The following is a 22,339-nucleotide window of genomic DNA, read 5'->3' as shown; positions in this document are numbered from 1 at the left end:
CTTCTGGGTATTTTTAGCCAAACAAATGGGCGGAAGCAGGAGCTGGAGGCCGGGAATCATCTTTTTCCCTAAATCCACCAGGAAATTCCATTTGCAGTCACTTTCACCTACACCCTCCGGAAAGTTGCATTTATCTCATCGCGCACTCACGGAGGACTTTCCCTGTGCCAGGGCCTCCAGGGTGCACCGTCTAGTTTAGGAGGCAAGGAAGCTGTCACTGTGACACAGGCAGGAGAGGGGACCCCCAAAGGGTCATCCAGGCCAGGGGGGCACAGGGCAGCCAGGAGGGTGGAAGGAGGGAAGAGGCCGGAGAGGCTGGGGGCTGTTCCCAGGCTGTCCTGAATTCTGGCCTGTGCTCCCCGCCTCACTGCCCAATCCCAGCCCCGGCCCCCAAAACACAGTGCTGAAATAGGAAGGCAACTTCCAGAAGTTTCCACTGAGGAGATGGCATTGCAGCAGGGCTTGAAGAATGAGAAAGATTTTAATGGTGGAGAATGTGAGGAGGGGTTTCTAGAGGAATGTTGCTGTCACAGAGGTGCCCAAGCAGGGACGGTGACACGCTAGCCAACACCCAGGGCCTGCTGGGGAGTCGGGCCCTGCGGCTGGGGAACGGCAGAAGTGGAACTGAGTGGGGGGCAAGAATGGGCAGGTCAGTGCCCGTGGGCCGGCCCAGTGAGAGACGCCAAGAGAGAGCCACCCACGGACCCCAGGGCAGAGCGCCACGGCATCCTCGAGGACACACCACAGGCCACGCACGTCCCTGCACACAGCAAAACCACTTGGCACTCCTCCTCTCGGCCTCCCTCCCCACGCCCCGTTAGCTTGCGTGTCTCTGCCAGCTTCCCTCCCAGCGCGCCTGAAAGTGCACCCTCAGATCCAGCTCTTGTCTTTTCCTGACCCTGCCCCCATCTCTGCTTTCTTTTCAATTTCTTCCCACCAGTAACTTCCTGCTGGGATGTTGACTCAGCTGTCGCTCCTTTGCGGCGAGGCCGTGGGGAGGGGGTGCAGGGCACCTCGAGCGGGTGACTGGGGCGTGTGGGCAGGTGTCTGTGGCAGGAAATGGCAGTGGCAGGTGTGAGATAAGAGCCCCGGATGGTTCTCTCTCATTAGAACTTCCCCCAGCCCTAAGGCCAGGCCAGCACCTCTGCTTTCCCTGCTCACCCAGTCGGGCCACCACGGGGACCCCAAAGGGGGAGCCATCCCAGGGTTGGGGAGTAGCCAGGTGAGGGAGGAAGGGAGAAGGGAGGACGAGGTGCAAGAGGCTGGGGGGCTGTCTCCACCTGCTTGCTGTCCCAAATGCTGGCCTGCACCCCCCAACTCGGTCATGGCCCCCAAAACCCACAGATTGCTGCTTCCTCCTCCAGCCTTCCTCTTTGCAGCCTGCCACCTCCCTGGGGGTGGGGGCCCCGAGGCAGACTTCCTGCCCCCCACCCCTGACTCTCCAAAGGGAGGTGGGCGGGGCTGGGGTGGGGGCTGCCTCAGCCCGGGCACTTCTCCCTTCCCAACCCTCAGCAAAGCCCACAGGTCAAGGGGCACCCCTGACGGGGGGCCGGAGACAGCCTTTCTCTGAGTGCAGAGGGGATTAAGCAAGTAAAGCGTTGAGCAATGGTTCACCCTGAGGGGAAAGAGCATCAAAAGCCACACAAGGAAGATGTCCTTATCCTCCGTCCTCTCGGCCCAGCAGGGCACATTTGCCTGGGTACAAGTCCGGAAGCAGTGAGCAGGGGTGACCAACAAAACCGCCATGGCTCCAGGGAAGGGCGGCCACGGGGAGGATGGGGGTGAGTACATGCCCTCACCACCAACCCCGGGGGGGCCCAGGCCTTGCCAGTCCCAGGAGCCCCTCCCCGGGCACCGCGGCCTGTGGGGGCCCCGGCAGGCAGTGGGCGCCTCACCGAGGCCTGGCCCCACCCGGACTTGGGGATCCCTCCTGCCCTCAGAGCACGCAGCCTGGTACTTACCCAAACTGCAACTTCCTGCTCAATATTTGCGCAGGCTGAGTCCCCTGAGGCTGTTTTGGGGATGCCTTGGGGAGGCTGGGCTTAGGGACAGGGCTGGCTGGGCCCACTCGGTGTGGACAGTCAAGAGGTGAATGGGAGGTCCCCACGTGCCAGAAAGCCACAGCCATTTGTTGTGTTTTTCAGGGAGAGTCTATCCCTGGACTTAGGTTTCTTCCCATTGAATTTTTTGCATCTACCTTTCAGCTTTTGAAACTGGGGGAAAATTTTAATCTTTCTGCATCAGTGTCTTTGCCCTCGACAAATAGGAATCAAAGTTGTCTCACCTTACCTTACAGGATCGGGGCGCAGGTGAGAATTTGGGCTTCTCCCGCCTGGAGGGGAAGGAGGGAGGAGGAAGCAGGGGAGGGGCGGGGCCTGCAGAGGCCGGGGTGGGTGGTGGGGGTGCTGGGAGCCCCGCACCCAGGGCCAGGCAAATGTGCAGGTGGAGGTTTGGGGTGACAGATAAAGGATGTGGGAAGACCCTCGCATCCCTACCACCCCTCCGAGCCCGGGGAGGCCTACAGGATGTGGCACACCCTCTCAAGCTCCTCTCTTCACCACCCCCACCCCAGGACCCAGCCTCAGGGGTACCCAGCTCCCCGCCATGTCCCTGGGCACACCTGTGTGTCCCCCTGTGCACCTGCCAAGTGAGGAGGGTGGTCCAGCGGCATGTCCCGAGGGTGGAGGATGGAGAAGGGGACAGAGGACAGTGGCTGGGGGAAGACGCCCTCCCGGTGAGCTCAGTGAAGGGCCGCGGCTTCGTGGCCACATGGCAGGGAAGCTGCCACACGCTGGCACACGAAGGGGCGGCTGGGCCAAGACAACTGCAATTACACACAGTGAGGGCCAGCCCCAGGGTGTGGTTTGCAGACCCCTGGTTTTCGGGTCAGCGGGTTCACATGTGAACTTGGAAATCCTGCGTCTGGGCTGCCTGTCACAAATGCAGCCTTGCAGGCCTACCCCACTCCCAGAGCTGGATCTCTGGTGGGGCCGGCGTCCCTGCCCACAGGCCCTGCTCCTGGCCCGAGCCCCCCACACCCCGTGCCCTGCACCTGCAGGCCCTGGCGTCCGGGGAGGGGGCAGGGGGCAGAGAGGCAGGAGCAGAGCCAGAGGCCCCCTAAGCCTCTTCTCTCCCTGCCTCGCCCACCAGCTTCCAGGGGAACCCTGAGGGTAGGTGACCCAGCCCCTGCCCAACCCCAGCCCCCTCATGGGCATCACTGCCAGGGGCCTATACTGCCTCCCGTGGGAGAAGCTTCTGCCTCTGTGGGCCTCCCTCCCCCATCCCCTCCCCCCTCCCCCCTCCCAGGCTCCCCCCTCCCCCCCATCCCCTTGGTCCAGGGGCGGCTGCAGTGAGAGGAAAGGAACGAAAGGCTGAGAGAACCAGGGTGAGGGCACCGCCCTGCCCCTGCCCCAGAGGGTGCGGCCGCTCGGCCACCCTGAGGCCCGGGCCAGGCGCCCTGCACCCCACGCCAGGCAGGCTCGCTGTGCAGCCCCGAATTGGGCAACTTCTCCCCCAGGCTCTTCCTCCCTGCCCTCCCCGCAGCCCCCGACGAGGGCACCACGATGGCCCAACAATGACCCTGGCGCGTCACCCTTTTACTTCCACAAAACCTCCTCAGAACCTCCCTGGGTGGTGACAAGCTGAGTTGGGCACATATTTTTAGCCCAAGAGTTTCCAAATACGGGAACCGCGCAGCCCCGGCTGACTTCACTGGGGCTCGTGTGGCACCCTGGGCGGGGACGGCGGGAGGGTCCCTCTGCGGGGTCACTGCCCAGGCGCCCAGGGGGGCCGCGGCCCCAGGAGGGAGGCGGTGCGGGTCTCGGGAACGCTGCAGGTTGTTTGTTTACTCAGACGGCCAACGGCACCCCAGAAACCCACACGGCCATTTTCAACCCCAGACCGACCCCTGAACCGGGGCCAAGGCCTCGGGTCGCTGGAGGGGCGGCAGCCCGAGCCCAGCCGCCCCCTCCGGGACCCCGTCCCCGCGCGTGCGGCTCTGACCCCCGCCAAGGCCACGGCTGCGGGGCGGTGGGCGGCGGGGGCGCGGTCCGCGCGGGGACCCCAGGGGAGCTCAGGCCGGGGAAGGCCGGTGGGGGCGTCGCCGGGACTGGGCGACAGGGGCGTCTCCATCGTGGGCTCGCGGCGGGAAAGGAGTTTCCAAAGCGCTGAACATGCATTTTGCAGCAGTTGGAGGTTCCCTTCCTTTTGTTGAGAAAGCACCGACCACGCAGCCCGGGCGAAGAGCAGGACGGGAAAACACGGCCGTCCCGGGCTGGGGTGCCCACCACGCACTGGGGCCCTGGGGGGCCAGGAGCCTGTCGGGGAAAGGGCCGTGCCCCGAGGTCTCTGGGAATGTGGCTGGTTTGATGCAAGAATACAGACGGCGAAGTGCACGCGGCTGGACCCATGAGAACAGAGCTGCTTCTGGAATCTTCCCTGGGATCCCGGCACAGGCCGCTGAGGTTTGCCAAGGAGCAAGGGCCTGCGGCTCCCACCCCTCCCACCCCCTCTCAGGGCCGTCACCCAGCGGCGGGGCCTGCTGCTCTCGTTACGCCGTGTTTTGTCACAGAGCTGTGGCCCCAGACCACTGCTTGGAAACAGACTCAACACTCCCTGGATAGTGGGGACATGATCTGGGGGAAAGGGTGGGACTCTCATACTGCAGAAAGCACACCCTGTGGGCTGACACCCACCCACTGCACCCCGAAGTTCTGCCAGCCGTATTCACAGCCCAGTCAAGCGGCTCCTGCAAGTTTCCAGGCCGGGGCCACTCCTGTCCGTCTCAGGACAAACCGCTCCCCTCTGTCCCCACCCAGCTCTCCTCCGGAGCGCGAGGAAGCTGGATTCTCCTTTTGACCGGCCTGGCCTGGCTGGCGCTGGGCAGATGCCCACACTTGCCACGGGGCAGGAGCTGGGGTGAGGCGGTTCTCACTGAGCAGCGGTCCGGGCTGGGAAGTCCTCCCTGCATGTCCTGATAGCACTGAGGCAACCTCGTCACCGGCGGGTGGCATCGTCCCCTCTTGGACGTTTGGATCTGGCCAGGGCAGCTCCTGCTCAGCTCAGCCAATGCCTACTGTGATGGCTTGAAGCTGTGTGTACCCAGAAAAGATCACGTTCCTGAAGCTACTCCATTCCCGTGGGTGTGGACCCTCATAAGTGACCCTTTTGGTGAGTAGGATCTTAGCTTGAGATGTGGCCCACCTCATTCATGGTGGGTCTTAATCCTCTACTGGGGTCCTTTATGGGAAGACAGAGTCAGAGAGAAGACACGGGAAGCAAGCCCCGGAGAAGCTGAGAAAGGACACACAGGAAACATAGAGGAGACCGCTGAAGCCAGAAGCCGGAAGCAAGGAAACCCGGGAGAGAAGGGAGAGAGCAGACATGCCGTGGGCCCGGCCGGCGGCAGAGGAACCGAGGCTCGAAGGCAGCCAGTGTTTGGGGAGACAGCATCGCCTTGATGTGCTTTGAATTGGGCATTTTCACAGCCTCAGAAATGTAAACTCCTAAGTTAATAAATCCCCATTGTAAAAGCCAGCGCAGTTCTGGTACGCTGCATTTTGTTGGTGTTAGCAAACTAAACCCCACCCGGAACAGGCCTGCAATCAGCCAAAGCGGGGTTTGGGAACTCACTGCGCCAGGGAAGCCCACAACCCGAGCGGGTGCCACGGGCCTCTCAGGGGGAGGGCTCAAATAAGGGGTGCAGCCAGGCAGCAGAGCGACTTTATAATGGGCTCCCTCAGGTATCCAGCATGTGGGGGCCCCGAAGCGGGTCGAGAAGCAGCAGTCGTGTTAGCTAGAAGGGGGGTGCCTGGTCACTTCTGTGGGGGCCCAGGGCAGGGTGAGCACCATGGCATGGAGCCCCCAGGGCCAGGTTTTCTAATCTGAGGGTCCCTTGTCCAGCTCTGTGTAGATTCTGTTCTGACTCTGGATAAGTTCTTTAAGGGGAGGTTGGTAAATCCATTAGCTCTCTGTCGACAAGCAACAGCGAAACAATGTGGCTCATGTCCCTGGACACCCAAGGGGGGCTGGAGCTGACCCCCTGGAAGGGCTGGGCCAGGCAGCGGTGGCCCCTGGGCAGCAGGGTCACTCCCCTTCTCCCTGCCACAGGCCCCAAGGTGGAAAGGCAGAAGTGAGGGGCACCCAGGCCCTGGGGAGGTACCCTCTCCTCTCCAGCCTTGCTCCCCCTCTCTGTTTCCGATCCGGTTCTCGTGGCCAGGCCTGGGGTCAGCAGCCACCCCAAATCCTGACGCAGTGTGAGGGGAGGGTGGGCCAGGCCTGCTAAGAAATGCAGCTGCCCACGCCCCTCCCTTGGGTGGGGCGACCCCCAGGCTGGAGGGGCTGACAGGCTACCCCACGGTGCCCGCTCAGCCAAGACCCCACACCTCTCCTGGTAGAAGGGAGCCTTGGGACCCGGCCTCCCCGAGGGAGCTATCGCTCAGGCTCGGGAGGGCTGGCGGCGGCTGCCCCTCCTGTTTTCTTCTTCTCCACCCCCCTTGTTTCCACAGACACTGAGACGCTTTGTGGGGAGAGCTGGGGACCGGACAGTCCCAGCCGACCACGAGGCTGTTTGCGCTGCACCCTCCCCAGGCCAGGCGCTGACCCCTCCGGTTCCTGCTGGACAGAGTTGCCTGAACCCGCTACGGCTGTGTCCCCCCAACCCCCTGCTTTCCTGCCTTGCCCCCAGCAAAGACCCAGCAGCAGAATGATGACTGTGGGGTCTGGCAGGCAGGTCCTCTGGTTTGGACCTGGTCCTGTCCCCTGCTGTCTGCATGGCCATGGGTGGCCGGCCATTGCCCTGGGGGCTGCAGGCTCTGGTCCAATGGGGCTGAGTCGGGGTGTCCCAGAGGGGCTGTGAGGCAGGGCTCGGAGGAGTGCACCCCAGGACTAGGGGCCTTGGTCTGAGGCCACCTGCACCCAATACCATTTTCTACGAGGAACTCCTGGGGTTCTGGACCCTCGGCCAGGATGGCGAGAACCTGCTACCCCTCACCTGTGTCTCCCACAGTCTCCACTTCCTTGCCGGCCCCACTGCACACTGGGGAGAATCAGGCCCTCGGGGCACAGCAGGGACAGGGGCCCCAGGAACCAGCCCGGACCCTGGGCACAGCTGGGAGCTGGGCGAGCCTGAGTGACCTGTGGTGCCAGCCTGTAGGGTCTGGGGCAGGAAGCAAGGGGCACGTTTAGGGTGCAGGGGTGGGGGATGCCCGGAGCTCATGCCTGGAGCAGTTGCTGGCCGTGCCTGGGACCCTCGAGTCTCTCAGACAGTGAGCACCCCAACCCGGGGCAGGGTGGGGAGTGGGGAGGTGGGGGCCCCCTCCTCCACCTAGGGGGCCTCAGGGCTCTGTGGAAGCCCCGGTGCCCCCTGGCTCTTGATGTGAGCAGAGCCACGGATGGGGTGCACTCTGAAGTCAGGCTTCTGAGACACAGCCTGAGGTCAGCGGGCTCGGAGCAAGGAGCCGAAAGGGCTCTTGGCTCTTTGGGGGCCACACTTGCTGCACCCGCCTAGAGGGATCAGGGTGGTGGAGGAGCTGGGGGTGCAGGTGAGCTCTGCCTCCCCGAGGTGCCAGGTGTGCACTGAGTCAGCGCCCAGCAGTGAGTCTCCAAGGAGACAGCATATTGGGTTCTCCCTGAGGGGTCAGTCTGCCCTCAGGCCCCCCAAAACTCACTGTGGTCTTGGCGTGGGTCACCACAGTGCCGCCTGGTCCTGCTCAGCGCGGGGCAAAGCAGGGGCCACCCACTGACGCCCCCCTCCCAGCCTCCTCAGGCTGGACCCGGTGCACGGGACAAGGCAGCAGGATGCCAGAAATCAGTGTGCTTGCGACACGCTGGCTCTAGCCCTTGGCGGCAGCACGGAGGCCCAGAGCCCTGCTCAGCCAAAGGGTTGTGGGGTTGCTCAGATGCCCCCCAGGGGCCAGGAGGGCTGGCCAGGGCCTTGATTTGCGATGCCAGCGCGGGGCCGGGCTGGGGGCTGGTGCTGGGGCCCCTGCAGGCCTCCGGCACCTGCAGCGTCCTTGCACACGTGCCGTGTTGGTTCTGACGCACAGCCAGGTGGGCTCTGCCCAGGCCAGGGTTTCCGCTGCCCCCTGGCTGCTCATGAAGCCAGTACATTAAGTCCAACCATCCCAGACCTCTCCACATTGGATGAAACAGCCACTGCTGCCTGGCTGCTCTGGGGGCGCCTCCTGATCCCTTAGTGGGGTCCCCAGGGCCCTGACAGGAATTCCGGGTTTGCCACATAGCCACGCTTGTCACGGGACTCTCCCCAGCTGGGCCTCTGTTCCGGTTTGCTAATGCTGCCAGAATGTAAAACACCAGAAATGGATTAGCTTTTATAAAGAGGGTTTATTTAGTTACAAAATTACAGTCTAAAGGCCATAAAGTATCCAAGGTAAGGCATCAACAATCGGGTACCTTCACTGGAGGATGGCCAATGGCATCCGGAAAACCTCTGTTAGCTGGGAAGGCACGTGGCTGGTGTCTGCTCCAAAGTTCTGGTTTCAAAATGGCTTTCTCCCAGGATGTTCCTCTCCAGGCTGCAGTTCCTCAAAAATGTCACTCTCAGTAGCTCTTGGGGCATTTTTCCTCCCTTAGCTTCTCCAGAGCAAGAGTCTGCTTTCAAAGGCCATCTTCAAACTGTCTCTCATCTGCAGCTCCTCTCTCAGATCCTGTGCATTCTTCTAAGTGTCCCTCTTGGCTGTAGCAAGCTCGCTCCTGTCTGAGCTTATATAGGGCTCCAGTAAACTAATCAAGGCCCACGCTGAATGGGCAGGGTCACACCTCCACGGAAATTATCCAATCAGAGTTATCACCCACAGTTGGGTGGGTCACATCTCCACGGAAACATCCAATCAAAAGTCTCCAAACCAATCAACACCAATATGTTTCCTGCCCACACAAGACTGCATCAAAGATAATGGCGTTTTGGGGGACATAATACATCCAAACCAGCACAGCCTCCAAACCGGGAGAAAAGCCATCCAGCTGATGTAGGTAATGCAGTGAGATCAGCAGATCTGAATCAGAAATCTCAATTGCCAAACACTTCAGTCTCTTTTCTTTAGAAAGCTTCTTGTTCACGTGTGTAAGGACACGCAGGCCAGTGATGGCGACACCCGTGGACTCTGATGGAGCTGTGGCCACATCTACAGGGTGTCCTTTGCACTGCCCGCCTGAGGGGTGGTGGTGGTGTGGAAGCTTCTAGAACTATTCTCACGAGAAAGAGGCAAACCACAGGACAGTGTGGAGAGTAACGTCAGATTCGCACCACGAAGAGGACCAATGAAGAACACATTTTCATATATGACGTATATCTAGTATTTCTGGGAAGTCACCAGGAAACGGGCTGGCGGTGGCGTCTGGGGAGGGAACCAGGGTGGAGGTGCAGGGGGGGACACACATTTGTCCTGGTACCAGGCCTGTATGTTGCCTTTTCAAGAGAGAGGGCTACAGTCCGTCAGCTAATTAGTTCTCAGCGCTCCGTGGCTTGCGCGGTCCTTCTGCAGCACCAGCCTCTGTCGCTGAGCGGCTGCTTTTGGATCGTCCTCCTCTGTAGGGCTGAGATCCTGGGTGGCCACAGAAGGGAGGCCCTTTAGAAACAGGCACAATCTCGGAGGAGACTCGCTGTGAACGGCGGCTGGCGGGGAAGGCACCCCCTAGGCGCAGGTGTCACTCCTGGCTGGGACTCACCTGTGCAGCGCTCGCCATGCCCGGCCCGCGGCTGCCTCCCCCGTGAGCCCCACAGCATCGGCCTCCTGGGTGGACGGGTTGAGAACAAACCTAGTTGGAGAGAAAAAACGTGATGACTCACAAAGACCCTGGAAAGCCTTGAACGTGTCAGTGGACACATTCAAGCCAGTCGTGTGGCCTTGGATAAACCACAGATTCCATTGCCGCCTTCGCGTATGTGACCCACCCCCCCCAGCTGGCGGGTGAGCTTCCCCGGGAAGTGCCCGGTTCTGCCTGGGACGCACCATGCTCCCCAAGGCCTGGTGGAGGGTGGGGGTCTGGGTGGGGGGAGGCCTGGGTGTGCAGGGTGGAGGGTGAGGGTGCAGGTGTTGTGGGAGTGTGTGTGTGTGAGGGTGGGGGCGTGGGGGTGCAGGGTGGAGGTGTGCAGGGTTGGGGTCCTAGAATGCTTTATGGAAGGCAAAACTTGGTTGGCAGCAAACATTTTCAAGACGTTTTGAGCAGGCCTGGTCCCAGCCCAGCGCTGCAGGAGTCAGTCCCGCACCCCAAGAGGGCTGCGCGGCGAGAGCAGGGAGCCCCCAGAAGGGGGTCGCAGAGCTTCAGGGATGGCCACGTCGCCTGGGCTGGCAGGATCAGAACCAACCGGGTCGGTGGGAGCAGGTGTGGGGGCGGCATGCACTAGGTGCTCAATAAACAGCACTGGTAGCACAACACCAGTGTGTAATAAATGCCACAAACTGCACATTTGAAAGTAGTTGAAAGGGGACTTTTCACTTCATACATTTATTACCACAAACAGGCAAATGAAACACCCATAGACCCATGCAACCCTGAAAGTGAGCCCGATAGATAATATATATAATTCTAACAATATTGTCTCACAAGTGGTTAACAAATGTTCCATAATAACGTGAAATGTTAATAGGCAAATTTGTTGTGTTGGGAATATATAGGAAGTCTGTGCTTTCTGGGAGTTTTTTTGTAAACCCACAACTACTCTAAAAAATAAAATAGGGGACTGGTGGTTTGATGGGCTGAGCCCTCTACCATGGGACTTGCCCTGGGGAAGACTGTTGCTGCAAAGGAGAGGCTGGGCCTTCATATAATTGTGCCTAAGAGCCTCCTCCCGAATGCCTCTTTGTTGCTCAGATGTGGCCTCTCTCTCTAGCTAAGCCAACTTGGCAGGTGAAATCACTGCCCTCCCCCCTACGTGGGATCAGACACCCAGGGAAGTGAATCTCCCTGGCAACGTGGAATATGACTCCCGGGGAGGAATGTAGACCCGGCATCGTGGGATGGAGAACATCTTCTTGACCAAAAGGGGGAAATGAAAGGAAATGAAATAAGCTTCAGTGGCAGAGAGATTCCAAAAGGAGCTGAGAGGTCACTCTGGTGGGCACTCTTACGCACACTTTAGACAACCCTTTTTAGGTTCTAATGAATTGGGGTAGCTGGTGGTGGATACCTGAAACTATCAAACTACAACCCAGAACCCATGAATCTTGAAGACAATTGTATAAAAATGTAGCTTATGAGGGGGGACAGTGGGATTGGGAAAGCCATAAGGACCACACTCCCCTTTGTCCAGTGTATGGATGGATGAGTAGAAAAAGGCACCCAGTGTTCTTTTTTACTTTAATTGTTCTTTTTCACTTTCATTTTGTTATTATTTTTGTGTGGGTGGTAATGAAAATGTTCAAAAATTAATTTTGGTGATGAACGCACAACTATATAATGGTACCGTGAACTGAGTGTATGCTTTGTATGACTGCATGGTACGTGTGCTATGTGAACATATCTCAATAAAAGTCAATTAAAAAAAAAGAATAGGGCTCCTGGGCTGCCAGTCAGCGGCCGGGGGCGTGTTCAGGGCACGGCCCCGCCCCTCCGAGGAAACGGCACTTCCGGGTACCCGCATGGCGGACGCGGAGAGGAGGCGGAACCCGGCCGCTGCAGCTCGCGTTTCCGGGGGCCCGCGAGAGCGAAGGACCGGCTTCCGGAGGGCCCTTCCGCGCGTGCTCCGCGGCGTCCCCGGCCGGCCTCGGCTCTCTGCTCGCGGAAATGGGGAAAGTGCGGGGGCTGCGGTCCCGGGTGCACCAGGCGGCCGTGAGGCCCCGCGGGGAGGCCGCGCCCGACGCCGCGCCCCCCGCCCCGCAGGCGCCCCGCGAGGAGGCCTCGGCCGGCGTCGCTGGGGGAAAGGTGAGAGCGCGGTGGCGGGCGGCGCCGGGCGCTCGCGGGGGCCTCGGGTGGGGTGCGCGACCCCCGTCAGCCCCGCCGCGCCCGCCCCGCGAGTCCGCGGACTGTGTCCTCCGCGCGGGCCTGGGGGCGCGGGCTGGGGGCGGCCGCCTTGCACCGCTCCCGAGGTTGGGGTCGCGCGGTGTGGCCCAGATCCCAGGAGAGGGAAGGGCATTCCCAGAGTGAGGGAAAACACCAAGCGCAAACTGAAAATGGAGCTGGAACGCAGGCGCTGAACCTGGAGCTGCCCTGGGGCGTTCGCTGGTCGTTTTCAGTCGACGGTCGCCCTCGGGTTGGGTAGACGAGACCGCGGGCCCGCGGGGCCATGGCTTTGGATCGGCGATGCCGGTAGGAACAGCCCCGCTTAGCGAGCACCTGCCGCGGGCCGCACTTTGCGTCTTCACCGCAGCCCTGGCCCTCACGTGCGGGTGAGGGGGCCGGACGCCCGAATTGCCAAGGCCCCTCAGCTGTTGAGAGGAGGGGGCTGATATTCGGATCCAGGTGGTCAGCCCCGGGCTCTGCCTTTTATATTTTAAAAACAGAAACGTCTTTTTCGAGTTTTAATTTATATACCATGAAATTCATAAAGTGTACAATTAACTGTTTTTTAGTATACTTACATAGTTGTGCAGTCACCACTACTAATTTCAGAGCATTTTCATTGTCTGGGAAAAAAAAACAAACTCCATACTTAACAATCACTTTCCTTTCTCCTTTCACCCCACCTTCTGGCAGCTGCAAATCTATTTTCTTTCTGTATATAATTTGCTTGTTCTGGACATTCATGTACATGAAATCGTGCAGTATGTGACCTTGTGTCTGGGGGCATTTGCTTAGCAAAATGTTTTCTCAGTTCATCCTTATCTAGTAGTACTTCATTCCTTTTTATGAGAACTATTCTGTTGTATGGAAGTACATTTTGTTTATTCATTCCTGAGTTGATGGACATGTAGCTTGTTTCTACTTTGGGGCTACTATGAATAATGCTGCTATGAACATTTGTGTAGCAATTTTTCTCAGGACATAGGGAGTGGATCACACAGTAATTCTAGATCCACCTTTTTGAGGAATTGCTCAACTCCTTTCCAAACGGGATGCACCATTTTACATTCCCACCAGCAATGCATGAGGGTTCCAATTACTCTACAGCATCACTAACACTTGTTACTACTTGTCTTTTTGATTATAGTCATTTTAGTGGGGGTGAAGTGGTATCTCATTTTGGGTTTGATTTACATTCCCATGATGGCTAATGATATTGAGCATCTTTTGTAAATTTTCTTTGGAGAAATGTTGTTTCAATCCTTTGCCCATTTTTAATTTGGTTGTTTGCATTTTTATTGTTGAGTTGTAGGCATTCTTTGTATATTCTGAATAATAGACCCTTATCAGATACATGATTCGTAAATATTTTCTGCCATTCCGCAAGTTGTTTTTTCACTTTCTTAACAATGTCTACTTTCTTAATGTCCTTTGAGGCACAGAAGTTTTATATTTTCATGAGGTCCCATTTATCTATTTTTTTTCTTTAGTTGCTTGTGCTTTTGGTGTCTTATCTAAGAAACCATTGCCTAATACAAGTTCACAAAGAAGTATGCTTATTTTTTTTCCCCTAAGAATTTTATAAGTTTAGCTGTAACACTTAAGTCTTTGACCCATTTTGAGTTAATTGTTGGATATGGTGTGAGGCATGGGTCCAACTTCATTCTTTGATATGTGGCTCTCCACTAGTCACAGCACCATTTGTTGAGAAGACTGCTCTTTCCCTATTGAGTTATCTTGACAGTCTTGTCAAAAATCAATTGGCTGTAGATGTGTGGAATTTATTTCTCGGTTCCAATCCATTGATCCTTATGGAAGTACCAGCACCACACGTTCTTGCTTACTGTAGCTTTGTAGTAAGTTTTGAAATCAGGAGGTATAAATTCTCAAATACTGTCCTTTTTCAAGATCGTTTTGGCTATGCTGGCTCCCTTACATTTCTATATGACTTTTAGGACAAACTTGACACTTTCTGCAAAAAAGGTAGCTGGGATTTTGATAAGGATTGCGCTGAATCTTTAGATCAGTTTGGGGAGTTTCCCATCCTAACAGGCTGTGAATGTGAGTTGTCTTACCATCTATTTAGGGCTTCTTTATTTTCTTTCATGATGTTTTGTTCATTTTTGGCATACAAGTCTTAACATATCTTTTGTTAAATTAATTCCTAAGTATTTTATTCTTTTTGATGCTATTGTAAGTGGGATTGTTTTCTTAATTTCATTTTTGCAGTTTGTTGCTATTTTATAGAAATAAAACTTTTTTGTATATTTATCTTGTATCCTGAAACCTTGCTGAACTTCTTTACTCGTTCTAGTAGTGTTTTTTTTTTTTTTTTGTGGATTCCTTAGGGTTTTCTACATATAAGGACATGTCATCTGTGAATAGAGTTTTACTTTTTCTTTTCCAATTTGGATGGCTTTTACTCCTTTACCTTTTTACTTGCCCTGTCACCCAGTGCAGTGACTGTCTATGCTTGGAGGTGATTCACTCTGCTTGTTGAAGAGTAAGGCAGGATATTGGGCTCTTTTTTCTTCTTCTGCGCAGCCTCAGTGGTTTCAGTTGAGGGATTTTTCTTGGTCTTGGTTTTTCTTTTCTCAGATGGGACCATCATTTTCCTGCTCTCCCTTCTGTTTAGAGTGTCTCCAGGTGTCCTTGTCCGTAGGTGGTTGGTTGGGGAGCGGGTCTTCCAGCCACTTGACCTGCAGGGCCACAGGCTTACTTTACTTTGGGTTCTGTCTTGTTTTTTGTTCTAAAGCCCTTTCAGATGTTGGGCCAGGTGTCGTGGTTCAGAGAGGGGACTCTTTCCCATTCTGATTTTCAAATTACATCTGCAGTTACAGGTTTAACTCCACCAAAAAATGAGATGAAAGGGCCGCTGTTACCTCAACACCTTCTTTAATTTCTGAATGTTGTTGGAAAGTATTTTTTAGTCTATCCTGAAAATCTCCTACTGTTTCATCCTTTTTCTGTTTGCATGATTAAATTCTGGTCCGATCAATTTTTGTTGTAATTGTTGCTGGCAGAGCTTTTAGTTAGGAGACTTTGCCGTACTTTTTAGCCCATTTTTTGACCCTCAGATTTATTGTGGGAAGAGGGATCCCATAGGTCCCTTTCTGGGTCAGTTCAAGGATTTAGCATCTGAGGTTCTAACCAACAGGTATGTGACGAGTCGATACACTTCAGGTAACCCTGGCTCATGTGCAACCAAAAAGATTCTAAATTCTTCTGTGGATATTTGCTGGTTTTGTTTGGGTTTTGGGCAATATTTTCTACATCTAATGATACTAAAGTATGTATTTATAATTTGTGAACATACTGTATTATATGTTAATATAAATATATAGACCTCTAATTCAGGGTCCAAGATTTAAATTGTCTATTTGTCTGCATACCTGGCTTATGGGAAGGATGGATCTTTATAGGAAACTGGTATCTTGGGATTTTAGGAGAGTTGAGAAAGGTAGGGGGTCTGGAAAAAGGGCAAAGGAGGGAGGTCAGAAGGGTGAGGGGACGTGAGAGCTGCAGGTGGGGAGACAACTGCAGGAGCAGGAGGGGGAGGGATGTACAGGGAAGCGAGCCTGGGCTGCTTTAATGTACTTTGACAGATTGGTCATTAGCATTGGCCTAGGAATCTTTTAGTGAAGCAGTTTTTCCTTCACAAGTGTGTTTGGAGGCCTCTCAAGCTGCCCACTGAGCCTGCAAAACCTTGCTCCCTCTCTTTCCCAAGGCACCTCTCAAGCGAGCAGTTCTGTTCAAGTCATCGTTCCCCAGAGGGGCCACTGAAGGCCCAAATCATCTTTAAAAGTGTGGCTGTTCAGAAAGCTGGTTCAAGAGCTGGGATCGTGATGAGAGCGTGTGTAAGACACAGGAGCTTTCCCTGGAGGAGGAGAGGATTCGGACTCGGAGAACCCTAAGGAGCTGGCATTGTCAGTTGACATGGGATGCTTGTGCACCTCTTGTCTCGGGTCCCCACACTGACGGGTGTCCGCTTCCAAACGCAGACTTGACAGTCCATGCCCCTGGCTAGGTGGAAAACCAGAGCTTGCTCTCTCTGGGTGAAAGCCCAGCTTGCAGGATAAAGATCTAGGTGGAAGGAGAAGCTCATCTGGTTTTGTTGATGACCCGCAGCAAAGTTTGTGCAAGTGGATGTCGGTCTGGTGAGAACTCCAGCTCACCAGCCTGCAAAGCCAGCTGGAGCATCGGGCTTGCGGGGTCTGCACCTGTGTTCCACCCTATGATTCTCTTATGACAAATACTTTTAAACAGTCACAAAGACAGCAGAGGGAGGGAAGGGAATGGTTGATTCCATCAAGGGTGGCGAACAAACGGGAACCAAGAACCAAACTCTGGTACCAAACTGAGAGCAAGTAGCTGGGAAACAGCACAGAGAGTGGGGTTGAGGCCTGGTGCCGATGTGCTGCCTCAGCGGAGGCCCGGCTGTGAGCGCCAGGGCCCAGGGCCTCGGGCTGGGGTTTGGCGGTGGGTAGTGTGGGCGTCTCCGTGGGGCCTCGGGATAGCTGTGGGAGTGAGCGAAGAACATCCGGGCGAGGACACACAGAGGCTGCCTTTGCAGAGTCCCAGTGGTGGGCAGAGGAGTGGGAGAGCTTCCTGGAGGGATGGGGGCTTCAGGCCCTGGCTGGGGCCATGAGCGTGGGGGGGGGGGGGGCTGAGGAGACCGGGCCTCCTGGGTGGGTCGTTCAGGGAGCAAGTTTGGCTTCCGTCTGTTGGTCCTAGGCTGGAAGTGGGGGCACAGTGAGGGGTGCTGTCGGTTACGGATGAAGTCCTGGCTATTTGGGGCCGATGGTTACAGGGGTTGTGCTTTGGCTTCCTGGGCAGGTTGCTGCAGAGAGGGTCAGAGTTCTGTTCTTAATATGCATCTCTCAGGATAGGGATCACAAAATCAGTGTGTCTTGCGGGACACTGTTATCGAGTTCTGACTTGGCGGGCCTGGGCCAGGGGAACTGATCAGCCCCTAGGAAAGGTAGTGGGGCACGGGTGGTTGCGCCCTCCACGGCCCCCCGGGCCTGAGAAAGCGGAGCCGAATGCAGGCCCCATTTCCTCACCCCAAAGTAAAAACCATTGGGGAGGGCTTGCCGGAGAAAACCGCCCCCTTTACCTTGCCCACCCACTCCCCGTTGCCAGAGCAACTCCCCCACCGCCAGTGCGCATGCACCGTTGCCAGAGCAACTCCTGCCCGTGACAAACAGCTTCCGCATCCTCTCAGAACCAATCCAAGCCTTTAACCCTTACAGCTACCCCGCCCTCTAAACCGCCCGATATAAACTTGTACTCTCCCCTAATAAAGCTCTCTCTCTTGGTTTTCATCATCCTAAAAGAAATCGTGTCCCGCCTGTTCCTTTCTCGCCGCCCTCCATACTTGCACGCCTCCCGCCGGGGACCTGGCCAAGTCCCCCGCCTCGCCCTCGCCTCCGGGAAAGAGCCCCCGCCGCCAGTACCCTCGGAGCAATCCTGGGAGCCTAGGATTTAGCAACCGGCCGCCACCCTCCCCCAGACGAATCAACTGCGACCGCATGTCTAAAGTAGTAAAGATAGGCAGGAATCTAAGAACAACAACAAAAAAGTCCTCAGAAAGACCAGGCAGATTTTTTTCGGAAAAAGTAGTAAATAGAACTTATATAAATGAAAAATAATAGACATTGGACTTTAATACCAAATGGAGAGTTAAGGAGAGTTTCTAAACAGATAATGAAATTGTAATCTGTGAAAGACACTCAAGCAGTGTAGGCCCAGTGACATTACCGTACTGTTTATATTAGCTTCCAAAACTACGACATAACGGGTTATGAAGTCCCACGTGGAAACATTCTGAGTTGCAGTGCAAGAGAGGCTCTGGGGCGGCCACACCGTCTTGCATGCTGACCCCTTTGCCTTCTGGCAGCATGTGCACGGTGCCCTCCGCCTTTCCAGGCTGGCCCTCCTTGCTGTGTGGCCTCCGTGTGCCCTGCCTGCCCCTGTGATGTGGCTGCCACTGCCCCTGCACTGCTCCTTGCACCCAGGGCTGCCCTCTGCTGTCTTCTGTTTCCTCGCTGCCCCCATGCTGTGAACTCCCCATGACCTAGGGTTGTCCTCTCAGGTGCTCCAGGTGGAGCCTCAGGGACCGGGTGCAGGAGCTGCCACCAGCCTCCGTCCTCATGGCTGCTGGCTGGTTTCCGCCTCAGCCACTGCTGCCTCCCTGCCCTGGGATCAGAGCTGTTTCCCCCCAAGGCCTCGGGCCATGAGGGGGCATTTGGGCTGAGCCCTCGAGTGAGCTGGTGGGGCCTGGGAGGTGGGGGTTCTGTTTCTGAAATTAAGTGCAGGAGCAACTGGGTTGGAAACAGGCCTGGGAAAGGGTGGCTGGTTATGAAATGGGAGAGCATTAAGGAAAGAGTAAGAAAATGGAAGAGTTGGGAAGGAAATGTGGTTCCTGTCACGGTGCTTCAGAGCGCTGAGGTTTTAATCTCAACCGATTACTGACCTGGACTCGCGGAGGGTCCCAGAAACCCAGGAGCGGTGGGAGGCAGGAGGGAGGTGGCTGGGGCACTGGCGGCTGCCGAGGGGCTCCGAGTACAGGCACCGAGGGGCTGTGGTTTCCCGCCCTGGGCAGCTGGGCTTCCCCTGAGGACGCTCTCCCATGCAGGGCCTCGCCTGAGATCACTGAGGTCTCAGCTACCAAGCATCTCATGCTGTCTCTTCTTTCCTTTTTTGGGGGGTTAGGATTGGGCGTCCGTGAGCACTGACATCTTCGCCAAGACCGAGATAGACCCCCGCGCCTTGGTGCAGAGGCTGGACCTGGACACAAGGAGCGTGGCCTCCGTCAGGAGAGGTGAGCGGTGGGGGGCCTGGGGACCGGGCTCTGAGCACCCCGACACCCACTGGCTTAGGCTTGTTCACGCCACGGGTCTGAGCGTGTTTTGAGGTAGCCTGTGCAGTTTTTAAAACGTTTCCTCATTATGGAGAAATTTGAACATTTACTGAAGCTAAAAGGTTGGTATAAAGAATCCCTGTAGATAAGACATGTGAAAACCAAAGGACAGCACTGCTGAAGAGAGCATTGCTTTCCGGTAGTAATGCTGAATGCTAACGGGTTAAATCCCCAGTCCAAAGACCCAGGTTGGCAGAATGGATAAAAGCATGGTAGTGAGAAAGGGATCAGTTGGATACGTCACGAAAGGTCAGCTGTACAGAAAAGGAGGTTGCAGTAAAGGAAAAGAGAGACAAAAAGATGTGACCCATGAAACAGTCCCCTTGTAGCCATCACCTGCCTTTGGCTCATATGAACTGAGTTATTTTGAAACCAACACCTTTGCAGCATTTCAGCCACAAATTGTACAGTACATGTTTCTTAGGGCTCTTAAGAAGTCCCCGTAAGTGTATCCACAATCCTGTGATCTCACCTTGCAAACCTACAGGATCCCTCATCGTCAGGTGACCCCGCGGTGCTCGATTCCGTGGCTGCTGGGTAAACGCAGCCCTGTGCAGTCAGTGCAGGCGCGGGTGTCGGGGGTGGTCTCGTGGTCTGGCCGGGTTGGCTGAGTTTGGGGCTGGGTTTTGGACCTAAGCCCTGAGTGGTAAATAAAGTTTGTCCATTGTGAATAGTGGTGGTGGGGGCGGCACCACCCGGTGTCCAGCATTGTTGGCGCCGCGGGCTGGAAGGGGCGGGGGCGGGGGGGGGCGTGCGGCTCCTCCTCACGGGGGGCTGTGTGGATGGGTGCGAGTGGCCAGATGGTTCCGTGTGGTGCGGGCTGCGGCCTGGGAAGAGGGCAGTTGGTGGCACCTCTGCGAACCCTGGGGCTGTCTTCAGTGGCGCATGGCTGGGAGGTGGCCTGCGCCCTAAGTCTGCCTGCACAGGCGCGGCCATTGCCTTCCATGGCACCCAGATCCTGTTCTCATGTGTGGCTTATCGGTGGGCCACACGGGGTCCTGGAAGGGACAGCTCAGGACTGCTGACTGGGCTTCTAGGGAACCGAGAGCCCTCTCCATCTTTCTGTCCTCTCTGCTCTGCTGTCTGTCCTGTCTGGTGAAGGTCCTGAAGCCCTGGCTGCCTGCTCCGTGCGCTGTCCCCCTCTGGGAGCCTCTCCAGTCGCTGCAGTTCTGCCAGCGCCCACCAGGTGGCAGCGCCCGGCTGCTTGGCCCGAGGCTGGATCCCAGGCAAGATCCCCTGCGCTCCAAGGCAGGATCCCCCGCGCCATAGGCAGAAGTTTTGACCACCCTGTGCCTCCCCTGTGAGTTGGGGGCTACAGAAAATGCCCACGGAGGATGGCTCTGCAGGAGGAGCCCACACGTCCCTTCCCAGGAAATCACCCTCGGCAGAGGGGTCAGGGTGACAGAGCGACCCCTTCTCAGTCTGGGAGTTCTGGGGTCCAGGCCTGAGAGCCGCAGGGGTGGGGCGGGGAGGCCTCGGGGTGCGAGCGTGCTGTGTTCTGTGGCTCGGGTAGCCCGGCACGAGGTGACCCAGACGTCCCGCTGGGCAGGCTTGGGAGCTGCATGGTGGCCTCGGGGCCGGGGTCTGGGTCTCTGAGGTGTGGGGAGGGCCCCGGGGGCAGGAACGGGCTTCAGGCACCAGTGCCAGCCTGGGCTTCCCCAGCCAGTGGCTCCCACACCCACGTCGGTAAGATGCAGGTGATGAGAGTATTTCCTTCCTGAGATTTACCTGCTCTGTGGTTTGAATCAGTTAAAGATGGAGACTGCGTAAGACTGTTCCCGGCAGGGAGTAAGTGCTCAGGGAATGTGTCAGCAGCCGTGCGCCCCTCGTTCTGCTGACTCGGGCTCGGGTGTTGCTGGAGGCCACGCACCAGCTGAGGGAGTCAGTGAAGCGGGCGGCCAGAGCAGGGCCTCACAGGAGCCTGGGGTCAAGGGGGCTTTGGGGGTGGAATTCATTGTTTGGGGCCCCCTTGGAACCGCTGACCCTGCACCTGAGGAAGGGTCCATCTGCCTCCTGGGTGCCGCAAAGGCCCCGTGTGTCCAGAAGGCCCTGCTTGCCTCGAGCATGGGGGAGACGCTGTGTGAGGTGCAGCACTCATGGTGTGCTCAGCTGGCTCTGCACCCCTCGGGGGTCTCTGCATTTGGGGGTGGCTTATGTCCCCGGACTGCCTTTGGCAGCTCCCTGAACTGCAGACCCCTTGGATTGCGGGTGCTGAGCTCAGCGGTCTGCCCTGTCCAAGGGGCATCCCCGCCAGGCTGGGTGGACAGGCCCTCCTCTGTGGGCGCGAACACGTCCAAGCACTCACTGCCCTGGCCCTGCCCCGTGCGCCTCTCTCTGCTGGCTGTTCCTGGGCCTTGGTGTTCTCAGCTCCCAGCTGGCCCCAGGTCTGCGTCCTGCAGGGCGAGGGTGGGGGGCCCCTGGTCATGTGGAAAGAGTGTCTTGGGCTTCAATGGCAGCGCCTGCTCAGTGGCCTGCTTAGTAAGGGCGAGGGCAGCCGTGGCCTCAGGACACCTGTCTGCTCTGATTAGTGGGGACTTGTCAGCTCCAAAGGCAGCTGCGCCTCTCCGAGGCTGGCTCAGGAATGGGACTGTGCGTGGCGGCGGGCCATGGTGCCGTGTCGGCCCGGCCTGTTCCGGGCCCTGCGTTCAGCTCTCTACAGAGGTCACAGAAGCTCCCCCACTCGGCTCTTGGGCCAGTGCCTGGGGGTCAGGCCCCTGCCTGTCCCATGGCCCAGGGTGGTCTGGGCCCTCCAGAGCTGAGTACAGGCTGGGGGACAGCCAGGGACTGCCCTGGTGGGCCGATGGCCTGGACAGGGGCCGGTGCTGCCCAGGCCCGTGGGTGGGCTGGCTCAGGGCCTGCCTGTCTCAGCCCACACTCAGCCGCCTGTGGGCAGTTGAGGCAGGTGCTTTCTTGAGGGGGTCACTGGAGACCCTTCAAGTCAAAACAGGACCTCGTTTTAAATGAACTCAGGTATGCGCAGTTGGCAAGCGAAAACATAAAGGCAGAGAGAGAACTAAAATTTTAAAATTTTTCTGTGATTAATTTATTTACTTATTGTTACTGGAGTGTTTATATCCTTTATTAAAAAATGTGTGATAGGTATGTTTGTGTAAGAAATACTTATTAAATAATGGGGTTCGTGATTACACACAATTTTCAACATAAACGAAGGGTCTTGGAATGCAAAACGAGGACCTACTGTATCTGGAAGACCAAATGCAGGAGAAAAGGGACATGAGGCTTAACACCAGACACGTGATTCCAGAGAATGGGGACACCCGCGGGCCTTGGAGCTGGCCTCCTGCTTGCAGGCAGCACGCTCATGATGTAGTTCACGAGTGTGTGTGCGTGTGGTTGTCCACATATACATATGGTTGTTTGCGTGTACATACTTGAGAATTTGTAAATGTATTTTTTTTAATACTTAGAACAAGAGTATGAGAAAAGGAAAGAAAA

The 22,339-nt window shown here is 56.7% G+C and overlaps 1 protein-coding gene across 2 annotated transcripts in view; it reads left to right on the top strand.

The window, feature by feature from the left end:
- The first annotated feature begins 11,662 nt into the window (after nt 1-11,662).
- FAM207A (family with sequence similarity 207 member A) overlaps nt 11,663-22,339 on the top strand; it is a 33,471-nt gene continuing 22,794 nt past the window's right edge. The window contains exons 1-2 of one of the 2 annotated variants that reach the window (XM_037830296.1): nt 11,663-11,883; nt 18,676-18,784. In XM_037830296.1, coding sequence (XP_037686224.1) covers nt 11,746-11,883; nt 18,676-18,784 — 247 coding nt within the window. In that variant the 5' untranslated portion in view covers nt 11,663-11,745. Of the gene's footprint in view, nt 11,884-12,246; nt 12,268-18,675; nt 18,785-22,339 lie in introns of those variants that run through there. The other variant, XM_037830301.1, reaches the window with a different exon arrangement.

The sequence above is a fragment of the Choloepus didactylus genome, chromosome 1 (genome assembly GCF_015220235.1).
Source record: "Choloepus didactylus isolate mChoDid1 chromosome 1, mChoDid1.pri, whole genome shotgun sequence".
Lineage (NCBI taxonomy): Eukaryota > Metazoa > Chordata > Mammalia > Pilosa > Megalonychidae > Choloepus > Choloepus didactylus.
This window is presented reverse-complemented; position numbering and strand designations above follow the sequence as displayed.